Source organism: Patagioenas fasciata, chromosome 5 (assembly GCF_037038585.1).
Source record: "Patagioenas fasciata isolate bPatFas1 chromosome 5, bPatFas1.hap1, whole genome shotgun sequence".
Taxonomy (NCBI): Eukaryota; Metazoa; Chordata; class Aves; order Columbiformes; family Columbidae; genus Patagioenas; species Patagioenas fasciata.
This window is the reverse complement of record NC_092524.1, coordinates 956,078-974,589: the sequence shown is the minus strand read 5'-3', so window position 1 is coordinate 974,589 and position 18,512 is coordinate 956,078. Positions and strand designations below refer to the sequence as shown.

At 50.4% G+C, this 18,512-nt stretch overlaps 1 protein-coding gene and 1 long non-coding RNA gene across 3 annotated transcripts; one reads left to right on the top strand and one right to left on the bottom strand.

Moving 5' to 3' along the window:
- The first annotated feature begins 453 nt into the window (after positions 1–453).
- On the top strand, positions 454–17,756 carry DISP2 (dispatched RND transporter family member 2). Of its 2 annotated transcripts, none has more exons than XM_065838893.2 (8): positions 454–570; positions 7,340–7,786; positions 9,719–9,748; positions 10,741–10,864; positions 11,313–11,428; positions 11,615–11,733; positions 12,666–12,763; positions 13,382–17,756. In XM_065838893.2, the coding sequence occupies exons 1-8, from the start codon at positions 497–499 to the stop codon at positions 16,787–16,789; spliced, it is 4,416 nt and encodes a 1,471-aa protein (XP_065694965.1). In that variant the 5' UTR covers positions 454–496; the 3' UTR covers positions 16,790–17,756. The 2 variants fall into 2 exon arrangements, with proteins under 2 accessions (XP_065694965.1, XP_071664791.1); XM_071808690.1 differs by lacking the exon at positions 454–570 and adding an exon at positions 6,755–6,813.
- Positions 6,802–18,499, bottom strand: LOC139828055 (uncharacterized). Its single transcript, XR_011739220.1, has 4 exons — positions 18,179–18,499; positions 17,599–17,685; positions 12,031–12,125; positions 6,802–10,358 (listed from the first exon to the last, which is right to left on the bottom strand). It is a non-coding gene; the product is annotated as an uncharacterized lncRNA (long non-coding RNA).
- Positions 18,500–18,512: the final 13 nt, after the last annotated feature.

Sequence of the window (18,512 nt, the reverse complement as noted above, 5' to 3'; positions counted from 1 at the left end):
GGTCTGGGAGTGCTTCTGGGAGCTTCCCCGGCCAAAGCAGGTACACAACTCTGCTGAGATGAGGGACCTGCCCCCCAAACGGCTGTGTGCATTGATGGAACCTGCAGCCCCCTCGCTGCGTCGCGCCCAGCCGTCCTCCGGCAGGACCCATGCGCTGCGCGGGGAAAGGGCGGGAAGGTGATTTTGGGGTCGGGCGAGGCGGTTTGGCGCTCCTGCTCTGCACCCCGCACGCTCAGTCCCGTCCCGGAGCGCCTGGCCAACCCCGGGGGCGGAGGGAGGAGCCGCTCGGCCCGGTGCTCCCCGCCCCGCCCGCAGCCCCCGCCGCTCTCCCCGGGCCCGGCGGCAGCGCCCCCGCGCCCGCCCGGCGGCGATTGGCCGCCCGCACCGGGCCCGCCCCCGCGGCCGCGCAAGCGCCGCGCGGAGCCGCGCCGGGGCGCTGCCGCCGTGCCGGGAGCGTTCAGCACCGCGGGCTGCGGACAGCGCCCCGCGACCGGCCATGGAGGCCGCGCCGGGGCCGCCGCGCCGGGAGCAGCGGCCCGAGGGGACACGCCGCCGCAGCGCCGCGCCCAGGTCAGAGCGCGGGTCCGGGACGGGAGCACGGGGGTCCCGCACCTGGAGGGCGGGGCAGCCGGCGGGGTCGGGCTGTGCCCGGTGTGGCGGGGCAGCCGGCGGGGTCGGGCTGTGCCCGGTGTGGCGGGGCAGCCGGCGGGGTCGGGCTGTGCCCGCTGCGGCGGGGCAGCCGGCGGGGTCGGGCTGTGCCCGGTGAGGCAGGGCAGCCGGCGGGGTCGGGCTGTGCCCGCTGCGGCGGTGCAGCCGGCGGGGTCGGGCTGTGCCCGGTGTGGCGGGGCAGACGGCGGGGTCGGGCTGTGCCCGGTGTGGCGGGGCAGACGGCGGGGTCGGGCTGTGCCCGGTGAGGCAGGGCAGCCGGCGGGGTCGGGCTGTGCCCGGTGTGGCGGGGCAGACGGCGGGGTCGGGCTGTGCCCGGTGTGGCGGGGCAGACGGCGGGGTCGGGCTGTGCCCGGTGTGGCGGGGCAGACGGCGCGGAGCTGGCGCTGCGGAGCCGGCGCAGCAGCGGTGGGAGCTGCCGCCACCCTCGGCTTGGTGGGTACGGAGGTGGCCAGTGCCACCAGCGTTTTCCCGTGTCGGGGTCCACTGCCTGGGCTGGCATCCCTGGCAGGTTTTTATCCTGCAACACCGTGGGCTCTCCCCTCCGCAGCACCGGGTGTGCCATTGTTGGGGGAGCTCAGCGTGTTTCAGGGTTCTTGTTCCTCTAGGCTATGGGCACGCATGGTTTTCACTCCAAATATTTTTTCTATAAAACCCTGCCGCCGTCATCTTCTCCCTCCTGCGCCATATGCTGCCCTACCTGGTGTCTTAAGCCAGGCTGGCAGCCACAATCATTGTCATTTTCTGGAAATGTCAACAAGCCCATGATCACGGGCAGGGAGCCATCCCCAAATTTGCAAGCATATTGCCATTTGTTAGACTGGAGGCAACAGATCATCTGAGCTCTTCAGATTCTGTTTGACCAGAGCACACCCCGAGGTCAAGAGCACACAAATTCCTTCTGAAAACCAAAGAGCTTCACTTCTGCCTGGTACAGGATGTTTGTGCTGAGACATCCCCCCCGCCTGAGGCAGCTCAGGTCTCAGCCAGAGGCCGCTGTGCTTTGGGGTCGCGGTGTTCGCCCAGTGGCTGTTACACAACCCAGCACTGGTTTAAATCTCGGGCATGCAATGGGGTCAGGGCTGCCACTGATGGCTTGGCTTGCCTGAGCAATCCTTGCTCTTTCTAATGGGTCTTTTGAAATTAATCCTGCAGCCTGTAGGAGTTGGGTTACAGAGATGGGTTAAGCCACCTGAAACAGGTGTGGATCTCACTCATGCTGCTCACTCAGGATCTAAAATTTGTGCCAATAAAGTATAAGAAGATAGCGCTTATGCAAGGCTCTTCGCAGAGCAGCTAAAGGGTTTGCTCTGCACTCCCTGTCCTCTGCTCCCAGCCAACGCTCTTTATCATCAACGTTCCACCCATCATCAAAAAAATACAGATGTTTGCAAACACCCACTTCCTTCTGGCCTCTTCCAGACTGGAATAGCAAGGTGTTATTTGCTTTTCCCTTTCCATTTCATTTTTCTTCAAAACAAAGCTTAGCAAACATGATTTTACCAGCACATTTGGCACTAGCAGTGTAGACAGAGCAAACTGCATCCAGACCGGTTCTGGCACTGAGTTCTGGGAGGGGATCTGAGCCCTTTGTGCCTGGCTGACTCCAAACACACACCTGCATGGCAGCAGCAGGACCTGCCTGGGGTAAGGGCAAGGATGTGCAGACGAGGATGTGCAGACAAGGCAACGGAAAGGATTATAAAACTAAACTTTTCGCGGCAGACTACGTAGGAAGCAGAGTTTTGCAGTCTCATTAATTTTTCATGATGATTTAACGTACTCAGGAGTCTCATTAACAAAAAGATTGTAGGTCTTCTCAAGGATACACACTATCCTGCTGCTAGACAAAAAAAGCAAAACAAATCGGAACTCCACTGCGATTTTCCAGCGCACGAGAATTTGCCCCAGCCTAAGGAGGAGCTGGATTGCTCAGGAGGTGCCTATTGCTCCCTGTCACACAGGGGAGCTGGATAACGAGGGGAGAGGGAAACACAGTGAGCCCTCCCCTCATTTCTGGAGAAGGGCACTCTCATCTCCCTAGAAATCACAAGCAGAGACGCTCTTTTTTCTCAAGAGCCCCACTGCTGTTTTGCTGGTGGTATGTTCAAAGAGAAAACCTCTATTTAAATTCCACTATAAAACCCCATTCTTAAATAGTCATTTACAGCTCTCAAATAAAAAGCCATTAATCTAGATGGAAGCTGACCTATGGCATGTGGGTTTAATTCAGAAATCATTTCTAATATTTTTCATTTGGGGAAACTTGTTCAGCTAATATGCAGGGAAAACCTTGCTAGAGTAAGAAAACGAGAAAGAAAACAAAACCAGCTTCTCTTCTCTTATTATCTATTTGAGCAAAGGTTCCTGGGGAAAAGGGGTTTGGGTTGTAGTCAAGATACAGACTTGTGCCCTTTCTCTCATTTGTTTTTATCCCCCCTTGAGATTCTTCTGTCAACAGGAGAAGGTGCAGTTTGACTCAGGCATCAGCTCCATTCCCCTGGTAGGTGTTTCCCACTTTCCACATGCAGAGTGCTGCTGCCTGTGCCCTGTACTCATCTCAGAAAAGCACTGCTGCACTCAGAGTGACTTGGGCAGTTTCATAAATTGGATTATTACAGTCTAGACATCTCCAGGGAAGAGATGGGGAAGCAAATAGCGTGAGAAACACAGCTCATTGCCGTGGGTACCAGCAGTAGCAGCTCCAGTCTGAACCTTGCCCTCCAACTGCTCATCCTCTGTTTTCCCAGCATCTCTTTGGCTGCATCCAGCTGAGTTTGCAGAAGCAAACCGAGGCTCTCAGGCCACCTCTGCAGGCTCTTCTGTGGCTGAGAAACCATTTCTGCCCACTTAGTCCCAACGATGTCAAATATCTGACAAGGCCCAGACTGGGAATGAATGTTTGAAAAAGGAAACGTTTCTCTCCCCCCGATGTTAGTTGTGGTGGCAAGCGGAGCCCAGCGCTCTGCTCTGCCCACCTCTCCTGCCTGGCAGCAAACGGGTATCTCAAACTCCTCCACAACCATTTTTCTCACATAGTTGAGGGTCCTGTGGGCCCGGAAAAGCAACAGCGACACAGCTGCAGGCAAGGAAGGACCAGCCTACAGCTCTGGTGCAGACCTCAGCAGATCAATCGTTCAGCCCGCCAGCACTCGGCTAATTGGGAGTGTAGCAACTGAAGACTCGAATTGTGCAGGACTGCCAGCAGTGATTATCCAAACCGATCGTTAGTTGTGAGCTCCAGGTTTCCCTGGAGATGCCAGATAACCAAGGTCACATTGTCATAGAGCTGGAGAGAGACGGGCAAAAGGTAACTCATACCCAGAGGGTGACTGACAGAACTGTAATTGTTTAGTCTGAAAAGGGATAACGGAAAAGAGACACCAGTGAATGATTTGAACTGGCTCAAGTTATTCTAAAATATGAAGTCTCTGAGCAGGCAGGACATTGAGTTAAGAGACATGGGGGGGAGGAACGGGACTTGACAGCCTCTCACAGCAAAGGTGGTAAACAAGAAGAATGGGCTTCCATGTGAAATATTAGAATCAGGTCTATTAACCTCTGTGCATAAAAACGGAAGGCAATCTGCGATATCCAAGAATTTGTCATCTGCTTTCCCCACCGGGAGGTTTTGCAGCTGAGGGGTTTTTGGAGGAGGAATTTGTCCCTACGTGCTTCCTGCGTCTCCCTCGCCATCCTCAAAGGGTATTTGTGAACGCCTTTTTGTTCTGTCCAGCGTTACATATTCACCCTCAGCTGAGGCAGGCGTGGCGCTGCAGCCATCAGACTAATTTTGTTACCAAAAGCCTCTGGTCCCAATCTCCTATGCAGATCCAGCAGTTTAAGTGAAAAATAATTTTGGGTTTGCTTTGAAAAAAAAGAACACAACTAGTGTAGAGGTGTGAGAGCACCAAAAGCAAAAGTTGCCAGTGCAGCAGTGTCTCTGAGTTATTATGCATTGTCAGAAACCATCACCTGTTTAAAGTGTAGAAACATTAGGAAAAAAAACAAGATCAAGGTAGAGGGAAAATAGTAATTTAGAGCCATCAAAAAGCGAGTGAGAAAAGGTCTACCCCTTGCCAGAGCATGACACCACCACAGTCCCGCTCTCTGATGGAAATGCCCTGACCCAGGACTACTAGTACAAAACAGCTCTGCTGCCGCCTGATTTACACCCCCCAAATAGGATGCACGTTCACTTCAGTCACGGGGCACCTGGGAAGAGCGAGATAAATGTCACCGCCAGCGTGGGAGAGTGGGCTGAGGGCCGCCCGGCTCAGCTCTCCCGAACCAGCCCTGTCCCGCCAGCTCGCAGAGCCACAGGGGATGGTGGTGGTCAGCACCTCCCATTCAGGTCGCTTCTATAATTAGTATAGATGGGCAATGACTAATTAAAGACATCATTCGACTACCACAGACCGTAACCTTTCTTCCGTCTGCCTGTGCTGCAGCAGCGCAGCTGAACCCGCGTCCCTCCTGCTGCGGGACGACTGGTGGGGCTGCAACAGGCCCCGACAAGCCCGTGGGTTCCATCCCATGAACAGCTTCGCTGCCGTTTATTTACAGTCTCGTGCACTGCATTCATATACACCAAGGACAAATGTGCGGTCTTCTGTGGTAAACTACCTTTATATAGAGCTGTAACACACATCACGTGCTTGAAAGTCTGGGTAATCGTGCCACTAATCCATCTGTGACGGGACAGCAAGGAGTTCATGAAACAGGGCTGATACAATTTATTTTTGACAAATTCTGTGGGTGAATGGGATATAATTGTCACAATCTGTTCAGGAGCTCCTGCTCTCAAAAAATACTCAGCAAAGGAATTTGACATCACAAGGTAAAATCCTCCATGTAGTTCCCCACTCCTGCGTGGCCTGAGCTTCAGAAAATCTGCATTTGAACATTGGTTGTTGCTTCTCAAGTCAATGTCATTGTAATGAGGACCCAGGAACACGCCACCCATGCCTGGAACCATCCTGCAGCTGTCTGCTGCCTTAAAAACTAAAGTCAGCATTGAATGGTGTCTAACGCATTGAGATTTCTTTTTTACTGGTCCCTGGACTGGTGAACTGTGCAAGTCAAGCTGAGTGCGATGTCTGCTACCACAAACGTTACTCTGTTGTCATGGGTTTAATGAAATAAGTCCATTTTGTATAATCAAGAAATATAGTTTCTGAGTGTTGATAAACTCAATTGATTTTGGAAAGCACATAGCACAAGCTGCCAAGACCATTATGTCCCTCTTTCTGAAAAAGTACCAGTTCTCAAGCAATACCAGCTAACAGTATTCTTCAAATTCCTTTTGTCATTGATATTATCACGCCATTTAATTTTGGGAGAAGTTCCAGAAATCTGTAATTGCTAAAATTCTGTCTACTTCAGTGGCGGTCTGCAAAAGAAATGGGAGAGAGACTGCACATTTTCAAAAAGATTCCCTTCTCAGACATTTTGCCTTCCATTTTTTCCTTCATCACATCAGATGCCTCAGGATAAAGTTCACCTCGCTCCAGCCTTGTCCAGCACTCATAATTCTTGGATGACTTGAGACACTCTGCAATTCTAGCTGGCCCAAATCATTCGTCACGCTTAATCCTCGATGCCAGACACCAGGGCGAGACCCAGGAGCCAGCTGTAGACACCCTGGCCAGCCGCATCTCTGGAGACAGCAATGCCTAAGGCATTTTGGGGGTCAGTGTGTCCTCAGGCTATCGTGTGTGAAGGGGTTTCTGGTGTCACACAGGCTAACCAGTCCCTCAATGTATTATTCAGACTTTCTCCAAGCAAGCAAAATCTCTCAGGCACTATAAATCAACAACTGTGGGAATTAAATATTTTTTTTAATTCCTTGGAGAGAAGAAAGCAAAACCTACAGAGACCTCATTACCTGGGAACTGGAGGCTGCCAATGTTTTGTCTCAGTAAACTGAGCAGTCAGAGGGAAGTCAAGCTTCAAGAGATCTTGAGAGTTCTAGTCCAACCCCTTCCTACATATCAAAACCAATTAATATCTGTTGCTGTCACCCTAGGGAGATGTATGTCTGACGTGTTCCTGAAGAGCCCAGTGGAGAGTCTGCGGGACATGGGAGGCGTCAGGGCGTGTGCCGGGCTGGAGCCTGGAGCCCTTTGACACTGTCGCAGCCGTCAGGTTCGCTGTTCAGTTTTCTAGTGCTGGGGATGATTCACTCTCCTGCCCTCCCAGTGTGGAGCAGCACCAGTGCTTCTGCAGAGCAATCAAATTCATCTTTCCAGGAGCACAGACAACTGAGAATCTTTTTCACATGCAGTCTCCTCCGGCTTCCGTTGCCCCAGATCTCTGTAGTCACTCTGTGGTGCTGAGTTAGGACCCTGCTGTTACCAGCCAGTGTGTTCTGCCTCCTCTGCAGTGAAATATCTTGGAGAACTGAGGGGATGTTACCCAATTTTTCAAAATTTTGGTGCAACATGCACAAAGATATGATGGCTTCTCCATCAGCTATCATCTCTGAGTCACGGATGTCTTTATAACAAGCATAATCCAGCTCAGCCCTCAGACTGGCTCTTGGCACAGCAAATAGCGGGTGAGGTTTTACATCCTGCACTATGTGGGAGGCCTGTTGCAGTCTCCAGTTTGCAGGATGCGATTCCCTTTCCACTGCTCAGCTGCTTGACCATACCTTTATTTCCCCTCACAGAGAAAAACAAAATGCAGGACCTTGCCAGACCTGCCTTGCCATGCCGGAGATCGCGAACACCGAGCCCAGCTACAGTGGCGCTTCCTGGGAAAGGATCTGCCCGGTCCATCACTGCCCCATTCCTGCGTCCCCCAGACTGGGAGGAGACCCCCTGCCCTCCTCCAGCCACACACTCGGGCCGGTCTCCACCCAGTCCAACGGGCAGGTGCCATCCAGCTCCCAGGACTCGCAGCAGCATCACCTGTATTACCCCTGTACCCAGGAGGAGCCCCAAGGCAGCTATGGCCTGCCCCCGCTCCCTGGGCACGGCGAGGGGCCCGTGTTGTGTTCCCACTTTTCCAGCGGTGAGCCCGTGCCCACTGCCCACCACGAGGCCTCGGAAACTCCCTGGAAACAGTGGTCCCCCGGGCAGCGACGGCCAGTGCAGCATCACGTTGTGACAGTCAGGTGAGAGGCACGTGGAAGGTGGCTCAGAGGCTTTCAAAACGCATCTCCTGAACTTTGTGGTGGGAGGCAGGAGGGACGAGAAGGGTCTGAGTGGGGATGAGCGGAACATGGGTTTGTCCCCAGATGCCCCCAGCTCTGGGGCTGTCCAGAGAGCTGCCGCCCCCACACCAGGCTGGGGCAGGACTTGCCTGGCTCATGGGATCATGCCCATCTTCCGTGATCTTTGTATTTCCTTCTTTTGCGCTGCAAGACACCCAGCTGGCTAATCCTTTATCATGGCAGAGCTTCTCGGTGATAGGACCAGAGTTCATTTATTTTTCTGCCCCCACCGAAGCTGCTGTCTGTGCTGGGAGAGGCAGCAGAAGGTAAGTACTGGCTACAGCCGAGCAGCAAGAAATACAAAAGTGGGGAAGATTATTTGTTTTTCCAGGTTGGGCAGCAACAAGGGTGTAAATTCTGTATTGTCCATGACAGAATCGGGCAAACCCCATTTGTGTGCAGAGCGTCCCAGTGACTCGGGTGGGGGCTGTTGCGTGGGCAGCACTGGAAGGATGCGCACAGGTCTTCAACAGCTGGAGCTACAGCCTCTGTCCCCTCCAGCCAGCGTCACCCGGCCTTGCTTCCTGTGCCTTTTGGAGTCCCTGTTGGCACTAAAGATCACCACAGCAGCAGCCACCAAAGTCTGATAAAAGGTGGCACAGGACTCTTGCATTTGTACAGCAGTGCAGGGTTAGGCACAAAAGCCCTTTATGGTCTCATTTACTAGCCATTAACAGAGGATTTAATTTGCTTGTGTTTGCAGTGCAGAGCAATTGCAGTCAGAGGAGCGGAGCCTGGATCCATTTTAGCTCATACGCTATCAACAAAATTGTCAACCACATTCTCCATAACAGGTTATTTAAGTAGGAAACGCAGCTGGATTGCAAATCCCTGGCAGGATGTGCAGCACTAGCAGACAGAAAACCGATAACACAATAATGCTAGAATGGGGGTTTTAATCCAAGCAAATCTGCTTGAGAAGCTATTGTGAGAGAATTAGCACAGAATGGGCAGTGTGCTGCCAGAAAGAGACTTCTCGTCCATAATCGGCTGAGGATTTTTCTTTGCTCCTCTCTCTCCCAAATGTACAGAGCATTAGCGTGATGAGGAATATATCAAGGGGACATTTCAGTGGAAATGGGGAGCAGAATGAAAGGTCCTTCAGATACAGTGACCCACTGAGGTGCCACTGTGCTCTTAAGGTGCCAGTGGAAAGCTCACCCTCGGGGATTCCTTAAGAAACGGAGCCTTGGACCCGCTGCGGAACGCTGCTTATTGCGTCCCTCAGAGCCCTACAAGTAGGGACGACAAATGCTCCTCTGTGGAGTAAACCCTGGTAAAATGTTTTGAGCAGTGCTACTGGCCTTCTGCCCCTCTGGACTGGACAGGTGCTGTCTTTGGAAGGACCTGCGAGACAAATGGCAGCTATGTTTTTGGGAAATCCTTGCTGAGCTGAACAGGAAACAAGAATTGTCTATAGGCATTGCTAGCCCACCTGACAAAATTTAATAAAGAGGTATGCTCTTGTCAAGAAACAATTTAAAAATCCAGTAGGAAAGCACTTAAAACAAAGATTTTCATGGACAGAGATGCAGTGCAATTTCTGTGGGATTACACTGCTGATGACCATTGCTTTCTACACGGTTTTCTTAAGAGGGCCAAAAATGAGAAGTGACTACATCTTCCCATCCTGCTTGGTCAAAATGCCAACAGAGAGGAAAAGACTGCTATTCATTACACTCATTCATGTAGCACCAGTTCTCTTGCAGCAATGGCTCAGCTTGGTGCTTTACAGCCCCTGGAAGGGTCACCTCCCTCGTCAGCCGCCCAGCACTGTGCTGCGTAGGAAAACAAGAAATTAATGCTTTTTTTGTTTTTTTTTTCTGTCTGCAGACACGACAAAGCTTTCAGGATGCCAAAAAGGTATGTTTAATATCAAAAGATTCCTGTCCTTCTCCCCCATCACCACTGCTCTCCTGACGGCTGTTGGGAGATGCGCAGCGCTATTGCTGGTGAGAGCCCGGCAGGGTCCGTGCTGCCCGCTCGGGGCTCCCGTCCCCTGGGACAAACCGCATCAATTTCACCTGCATTCACGAGTAGCAGCACTGTTTGACAGCTGTTCCTGGAGCAGGTGCTCTGGTCCATACAATAGCTTTTGATATACATAATAATCCTTTATGTATATGTCCATATATGTATATTTATCTATAGACAGTATTAGCCCAGCCTGGCCCACCAGAGGAGCGATCAGGAGGATAGCCCATCCATCCCATAAGTTCACTTTTTCAAAAGACAGAAGATTTTTAATACATGTATCAAAGCTGAAATATTTTGATTGCTTTCAGTTGCTGTTTTAAAGGTGATTTTTGAAACTACTTTTTCTGGAAGGTTTAGGTAAGTATCTCCTGTCATCAGGTACTGCCCCGATGCCTTGACTTGCTTGAGTTGGTCGTCTTTAGGGGACCAAAGGCCAAAGACAGCTCTGGGTCCACCAGCTGAAAGTCTGCAGGCCAAAGACAGCAAGCAGCTCACGCTGCACAATGGGGAAAACAAGAAAAGGAAGAAGCTCTTTTTAAATGCAATCTTTTAAGTTAAATATTTAAAGCTTCATTTTGCCCTAGGACGCAAGAGTCTGGTTTTTATTATTTCTGATTGAAAACGCAGGAAAGTGTAGGGAGGCAAAATGTAATTACCCGAGTTAATTAGAATTGCCTGCAAACATCCAGTTGGAGGTATAATATGTTCATTAATAGCTGTACTAGAGCCTCTAAGCTTTTCAATAAATAAATGCTCAAACCAGAAAGCCCTAATTCTTTTACTTCCTTTTACTAACACTCCGTTGGTTCAACAGCAGGTTCCGTTCTAACAGCAGAAGCGTCTTTGCAGCTGCATTTTTTTTCTGCCTTTGGTTCCAGTTATTCCCAGATGATCGCGGAGTGGCCCATCGCCGTCCTGGGGCTGTGTTCAGTGGTGGCTCTGGTTTGCACCTTAGCTGGCCTGCTCGTTGGGAATTTGCCTGACTTTTCAGAACCCTTAATGGTAAGTCCCTACAGATGATACATCAACATGAACAGAAGGAAAATCTGTGGGCTGACCAGTGACGTGTTCTTTCTGCCATGTAAAACGAGTCTATGCTGCCTTCCTTCTCTGCAGACAGAGGCAGCGAGGCAGGACAGTAAATCAAGGAGGACTTTAGAGAGGAAAATTACTCCCATTTCTGTAAGCGACTATTTTACTTAAAGAGGAGGAGAAGAGTCTTATGAGATCAGGGCGAAAGAACTGTAGCCGTCCTTGGCCAGAAAGGACAGGAGACCTATCTTCTCCTGTCAGCTCTGGGAGGCAGTATCTCCAGGGAAAACTCCATTTGTGTATCTCTCCAAGACGCAGAAATAATCTCATATAATCTCTGTGTCTAGGAGGAGGACTAAGGAAAGCTAAGCTGAACTAAAATGCAAGCTGATGACAAAACCCTTTTGCTTGGCTGCAGGGTTTTGAGCCCAGAGATACCGACATTGGCAGGAAGCTGGTTGTGTGGAGGAATGTAGAGAGCCATACGGGCTACCAGAAGACCTTTTCCCTTTCTCCCTATGCCGAAAAGAAAAGGTATTTGAGTTTGGTTTGGTGTGGAGGGTTGAGGAAGAGGTTGGCTGTAAAGTTACAGATTCAATGCTCCAAGATAACCTATGTCAATTGCAACATTTATGCTGCGCTTAAAAGTGACCAAGAGCCTTGTTAGTGAACGTAACTCACAGCCAGACTAGTTACACAAATCACCCGATCTCTCGCCAGCTATGATGACATTGGTGTTGGCAGAGAACAGAAGGCTGCTCAGGGAGAACAAGAGGCGAGGACACGGAGGATGGTGGAACAAATCTACGGAGCGGATGGTTTCTTCTGTGGCCCCCCAGGTGCGTGAAATCTTGGTGGGGTGATAAGTATTACACACCCAGAACTCAACAGCATCCAGAATTGCCAAAGGGGTGTAGGACACAGGGAAATGTTCTGAAAGTGCTCTCAGAAAGCAGTCTGTACAATACCACCCGAGTTAAGCCACTCCTTAATGCACTTCATAACCGACTGGTTAGAGAAAGCTTGTTCTGAAATCCTGGAGAAGAGTTGGTTCTCCTTTTTGCCATACTTCTTATTCCCCTTTAGAAATATGCCTTCAAAGCACCAGTAAAAGGACTAATGTTTTCACCACTTACCCATTTCACAAGTGAATCCTCTGAAAAAACGGCGCATGACCCGCTCCCTCTCTGTTCCTTCTTTTCTTCTTGAAAAACATAAGTTGCAGTAAACACTGGAGAGAAAAAAAGAGGAAAACTCTAAGACACCCACAGTTCATCCCCAAAAGGACACTCACTGGTGAGTGGAAAGAGGAAGATCATGTAGATACATTTACTCCCTCCCTGCATCTACTCCTCTGAAACCAAACACCAAACCTGCAGGTTCTTGGGAGTTGCTGACTGAACTGGGTCTGTAACAGGGTGCAGAACCAGCTGCCGACACCCACTGAGAGCACACTGACAGCACGGGGAGCGTGGGGCGAAAGCGCCCAACGCTGCTCTCCCGCTGCTGACGGGTGGGTGAGGAGCATGGGTCACATCACACAAGGCAGATGCTACCACCTGCTACAGGCTACTGTCCTTTTGACCTGCTTCCCTTCAGGGAGCCCTCCATAGCATAGGACATAGGCATATAGACAACAATATACACACACACACACATATATATACACATATATACTTTTTTTTCTTTGTACAGAGTCTACTCCAAACAGCCTGGCTGATTCATCTTCATTGCCTAATACTTGTCTTGTTCTTCTTCTTCTTTATTTCAGAAAAGAGCTATTCCCAGCTGGTATTTATGTCCACAACTGCTGGGAGCTTATGGAACTTGCAAGCTATTCAGTCCATGTGTCAAATTGAACAAGACAAGGTTAGTAATGTCGGGAAGAACATATACACATGCTGTCTCTTTTCTGACTGCCGTAATCTTTAATCTCTAGCTGAAAGGAAGCCAGACAAAAATAACGTAAGCTACAGAACAAGTTTCAGCCTAGAAGACTCCAAAGCACTTTACCCAGTTAGCGATACACAGACAATTCCGCCTGTCACTGAAGTCCAGCTGCAGAATAGCAGCTGCCTTTCAACAACAATGAACAGACACTGAAGCAGAGCTTGGTGCAGAAGCCAAAGGTGCCCATCAGAAGCTGCTGTGAATATTGGACAGCAGAATCTAATTACCAAAATGGAGCTATCATCTCGGAGACTGTGACAGCAAATTTTGCAAGTGGGAAGTTTAATTGGATTAGCTGTGTTTGCCATAGGATCCAAGTTCTCAAATGAGAGGTTATAAAATAGAAATAATGGACAGGGTTTGATTTCTGCAAAAGGCTAGCATGTTCCAATGGCTTTAGTATTTGCAATTTGCCCTTGAGCCATGGCCTGTATACCTGGAGGGGAGGATTCCTGCAAAGAGCAAGGAGCAGTGTGGGGCTGCAAGATGAGGTGAGCAGACAGGGTCTGACACGATGTTCCCTCATCTGTTTTTCAGATACGCTCACACGTTCATTTTAGGGATCTCTGCCAACGTACTGAAGCCAACGAATGCTGCCCAAGCTGGTCCCTGGGGAACTACATTGCTGTCCTCTACAATAGGTCTTCGTGTTTGGAGATAACCCAAGGAGACATCTCCCACACCCTGGCCCTCCTGCGTGCCTGTGCCCCCGACTACCACAAAGGAATCCTCACTCCGTCGTGCATAGGGCCCGAGACTGTGAGACAGAAACACGCTCAGTGTGCCAAAGTCCCAGAAAAATGTACCCGCTTCAATGCCATTTACCAGCTTCTCCACTTCTTGGTCGACAGGGACTTCCTGAGTCCCCAGACGATGGAGTACCAAGTGCCATCTCTCAAATACAGCCTGCTGTTTTTGCCTACGAGGAAAGGTGCATCTATGATGGGGATCTACTTAGACAATCTTGAATCCTGGGATCTGTTTGATAACTACACATCTATCACTGGAATGGACCTGGGCCTTAAACAGAAACTATTCCAGCACTATCTTCTACTGGATACCAAGTATCCAGTCCTGGCAATATTAGCTATTTTTCTAAGCATTTCTTTTTATTTACGCTCAGTCTTTATTACCTTAATGGTCCTGCTCGCTGTTGTCAGTTCTTTAATGATCTCCTACTTCTTGTACAAGGTGGCCTTCAGATTCACCTACTTCCCTTTTGTAAACCTGACGGCGGTCATCATTCTCAGCAGCATTTGTGCCAACCACGCCTTTGTCTTCTTCGACCTCTGGAACCTCAGCAAGAACCAGAACCCTTCCGCTGGGCTCTCCCAGTGGGTGAGTCAAACCATGCACCATTTTGCATATCTCATGCTGGCATCCTGCTTCACCACGGGTGCTGCCTTCTACGCCAGCTACATCAGCAATATAATAGCCATCCGCTGCTTCGCTGTTTACATGGGCACCTCCGTGCTGGTGAGCCTGCTGTTCATGCTGACTTGGCTTCCCTCTTCGGCTGTGCTGTACGAGCGCTACGTGGCAACGACCTGCATTTACAAGCCAGCAGACTACTGGAACAACACCGGCCAGAAAAGAGTCGCTCCCTCCCTCCAGTACATCCTCAGGGGTCTCCAGAACACGCTGTCTGAAACCTCCAAGCTGCTCTTTGAAAAGCTTCTGCCTTGTGGGGTCATCAAGTTTCGGTACATCTGGATCTGCTGGTTTGCTGCCTTAGCGATAGGAGGCGCCTACATCTCCTGTTCCAACCCCAAACTCAAACTCCCGACCCTGGAGACATCGTCCGTGCAGGTGTTCAGACTGAGCCACCCGTTTGAGAGGTATGACTCGGAGTACTGCCACCAGTTCATGTTTGAGAGGCTGGAGCACGGCGAAGGGCAGCGCATGCCTGTCACGATAGTCTGGGGCATTCTGCCCGTGGATAATGGGGACCATTTCAATCCAAAAAGCAACGGCACCCTAGTGACAGACGTCACCTTCACGATCCAGAGCCCTGATGCTCAGAGGTGGCTCCTCGAATTCTGCCAAAAAGTGAAGAACAAAACTTTCTATTACCCTGACGCAGAGCAGAAATCTACTGTGTGCTTCATGGAGGAGTTCCTCAGGTGGATGGACAGTCGCCAGTGCTCCCAGCGAGACCACAGCTTCAACCTTTGCTGCAACCAGTTCTCTTTTCCCTATGGAAGCGAAGTCTTCCTACACTGCATCAAAATGATGCTCCTGGAGCAGGGCAGGGAAGGGGCAGAAACATATGATCTGGGCCTCAGGTTTGACAGGGAGGGAAATCTCGCTGCCTTAGTGCTGCAGTTTCAAACTATTTATCACTATAGCTTCAACTACAGCAAAGCCAAACAATTCTACGAGGAAATCAACCTCTGGGTAACAGAGGAGATGAAAACTGCCCCCGTGGGGCTTCAGAATGGCTGGTTTACCAGCAAACTAGAGCTGTACAACCTCCAGCACAGTCTCAGCACAGAAACCATGGTGGTCATGGGGCTTTCTGTAGCCATTTCCTTCGTGGTGCTGCTGCTCACCACCTGGAATGTTCTCCTTAGCGTTTTCTCAGTTACTGCCATCGCAGGCACTGTCCTGGTAACCATAGGCCTTTTGGTCCTCTTGGAGTGGCAGCTCAACGCGGTGGAGTCTCTCTTCATTTCGGCTGCAGTAGGTCTCTCCGTTGACTTTACCGTCAACTACTGCATCTCCTACCACCTGTGCCCTCACTCTGACCGCCTGAGCCGAGTGGCTTTTTCCCTGAAGCAGATGAGCTGTGCCACGGCCATGGCAGCTTCTGCTCTCTTCTCTGCAGGGGTCATTATGTTGCCTGCAACAGTCCTGGCGTATAGGAAGTTGGGGATATTCATCATGATGATCAAGTGTATCAGCTGTGGGTTTGCCAGCCTCTTCTTCCAGTCACTGTGCTGCTTCTTCGGCCCGGAGAAGAACTGTGGGCAGATCCTCTGGCCTTGTGCCCACACCATGAAAGACTATTATGATGACCCTGGCCTGAATGGAAGCTTTGCCTGTGGGGGGAGCGAGAAGCAGAACCGCTCGCGGAAGGTCCAGGAGTCCAACACTGCAAACGAGCAATATGAGCTCCAGCCCTTGAGCAGAAAACTCAGCGACAGCTTTGACAACAGCACTTCCACAAGCAAGCTGTCTAACCGGCCCTCCGTGCTCTCTGAAGACACACAAGTTGAAGACAACAGATGCCCCAGGATAGGAATGGAAAGAGAGAGACAGAACCTGCAGGAGGCCCTTGGAGAGCAGCAGGTTGGCCTGTGCCAGTGTCCTGCCTTGCAAACCTCCTCTCCGTACAAGCACAGCAGCTCAGTAACAGAAATACACCGGGAGAGACTCTGCCGAGATTGTCGATGTCGGAAGTACGGTCTGAAAGCTTGGGACGGGTCTGGGCTGGACCGTATCCAGCCAGCTGGCGCGAAAGAAGAAGAGCAGCTCAATAAATCCCAGTGCTCTAGTGACACTGCCCAGCAGCAGTCAGATTATACCTCAGACAACAGCCACCTCCCTGCTGCTGACATCTACAAAATTCACAGATGCCTTTGTTCTCTCGGCAGCTCTTTTGACATGCTCAACATCTCCGGTGAGACGTCAATTAGTGATTTTGAGCAAGGCCTGAAGCTTGCTGAATCAGCCAGTTCTTGTCCCGATGTCTTAGAGCTGTCTGACTCGTATAGTCAAACAGAGAGAGGTTACTTGAACGGGAAGAGAGATACTCTGCGGCTGGACCTGAGGGAGACTGTCTTTGATATCTCTCCAGCAGCATCGCAGCAGAACAGCTCTTCATGGAAAAATCGATTCGGATTAGGGAACGAAGGTCCGGTTGTGTTACCAAACAGCCAGCCAGACATGCCTGATGTTTGGATCAAACGATCTAGCGCACAAAGTTCTGGTTACAACAGTTGAAACCTTGCAGAAAACTAAACTGTACTGCTGGGGAAAGGGGAAGTCGGAATCTCCTTGGAACTGTAAATAGCAGTTTTTTCCTCCCACCTCTCCTAGAGCTGAGACTATTTCTTAGTATTTCAGCTGTGCAAATACCTGTGTTTTCAAAGAACCAGCAAATCTCATACTAGGGAGAGGATGTGAGTTCAATCTTGATGGAGTCCAAGCCCTTTGACCTTCCAGTGTCTGGTGCCATAGTCACAGCTGTACTGCAAAACTTATCGTGTAAACCTGTTTTGTCATTTCCTACAAGGGGATTAGATTTTTTTCTTGTCGAGGTCACACAGGAGAGAGATAATGAGGCAAACCTCCCCAGATCCCCGATATTTAACAACAGAGAGCTCATGTAAAACAAAAACAAAAACAACCCACAACTATTGAAAATCCAGGTATCAAGTGAAGAGTGTATTGTTAATTAAGGAGTCTTTCATTTTCTACTGAATTAGAACCTGCTTTATGCAAAGTCCAGGTTCACAGATCACATCAAAATAATTCAGATATTATAAAAAAAATCTCATTGACACATTTGAGTTGATACAGCCTCCTCCTCATCACGTAGAGGGCTGCAGAATCCAGACCAAATCTATTTTCAGTAACAATTTCAGTTTGTTTTATTGGAAGTTCTAATACTGCCAAAGACTTTCAGTGTGAGATTTCCCTCTAACGTGTCCTGGTCCCTCAGTGCCGTGGGTGCTCTGTGTGTTGTCCTCATGGCTTGGTTCCACTCAAGGCATTCCCTACAAACATGTAACTTTTTAAAATTTGTCTACCTGGTAAATCTTGACTTCTACTTTTTTTTTCTTTTCTTTCTTCTCTGCCAGAAACAAACAGGAACACAAACACGTCCTTGCCTTTATCTGTTGAAAAAGAGAAAACACTCTCTATACAAATTGATGTAAAATAAATGCTTATGACAAACTTTCCTAAATCCGAGTGATGCTTCATTTTCAGCAGGAACACTGTGGTTCATTTTCTTCATCTTTTAAGCGCCCAATGTATTTTCCAATATAACCAGCAAAAGGAAAGTCTTAAAAGATTTACTCCTTCTCAAACCAACAAGTTCGCCCTGCTAAGTGCAGACTGGCCACAACTGCCTGATGTTGAGTAGGAATATGCACTTTCAAAGCTAATGACAATGCTTGAAATATACAGTGTACTTCGGTGTTGCATTTCCATAGCGCAGTTCTTGAACTGGTGGCCAGGCGGGTCTTTCGGCCCGCAGAGCTGCCCCGGGGCTGCGAGCAAGCGCTGGCTACACTCTCCACACAGGAACCCTTTTCTGTTACTATCTGGAGGGTCTTCCCACCCGTTTTGGAAGTTGTGTTGGAAAACATCTGATAAAACACCTACATTTTACACACACGCCTCCTTTCCCCTTTCAGTGTGGGAGGGCGATTTTACCCGGCCCAAACAGCAGCGGCAGCATCCGCACCCTGAGGGGACGGGACTCGGCCGAGTTCCCCCTGCGCAGGCCGCAGAGGCCTCGGGAGCTCCGGGTCTCGAGTGCCCAAACCGCAGGGCGAGGCAACCAGAAGCAGGGAAGGCCCTTCCCGCCGGGGGCCGGCTCCCCTGGGGGCAGCTGCGAAGGGAACGAGCGTTACACCCTCCCCAAGAGCCGCCGCCCCCGCGGCACCTTCGCTGAGGGAACGGACGAGGGTACAAACGCCGCGCGACCCCTGCGCAC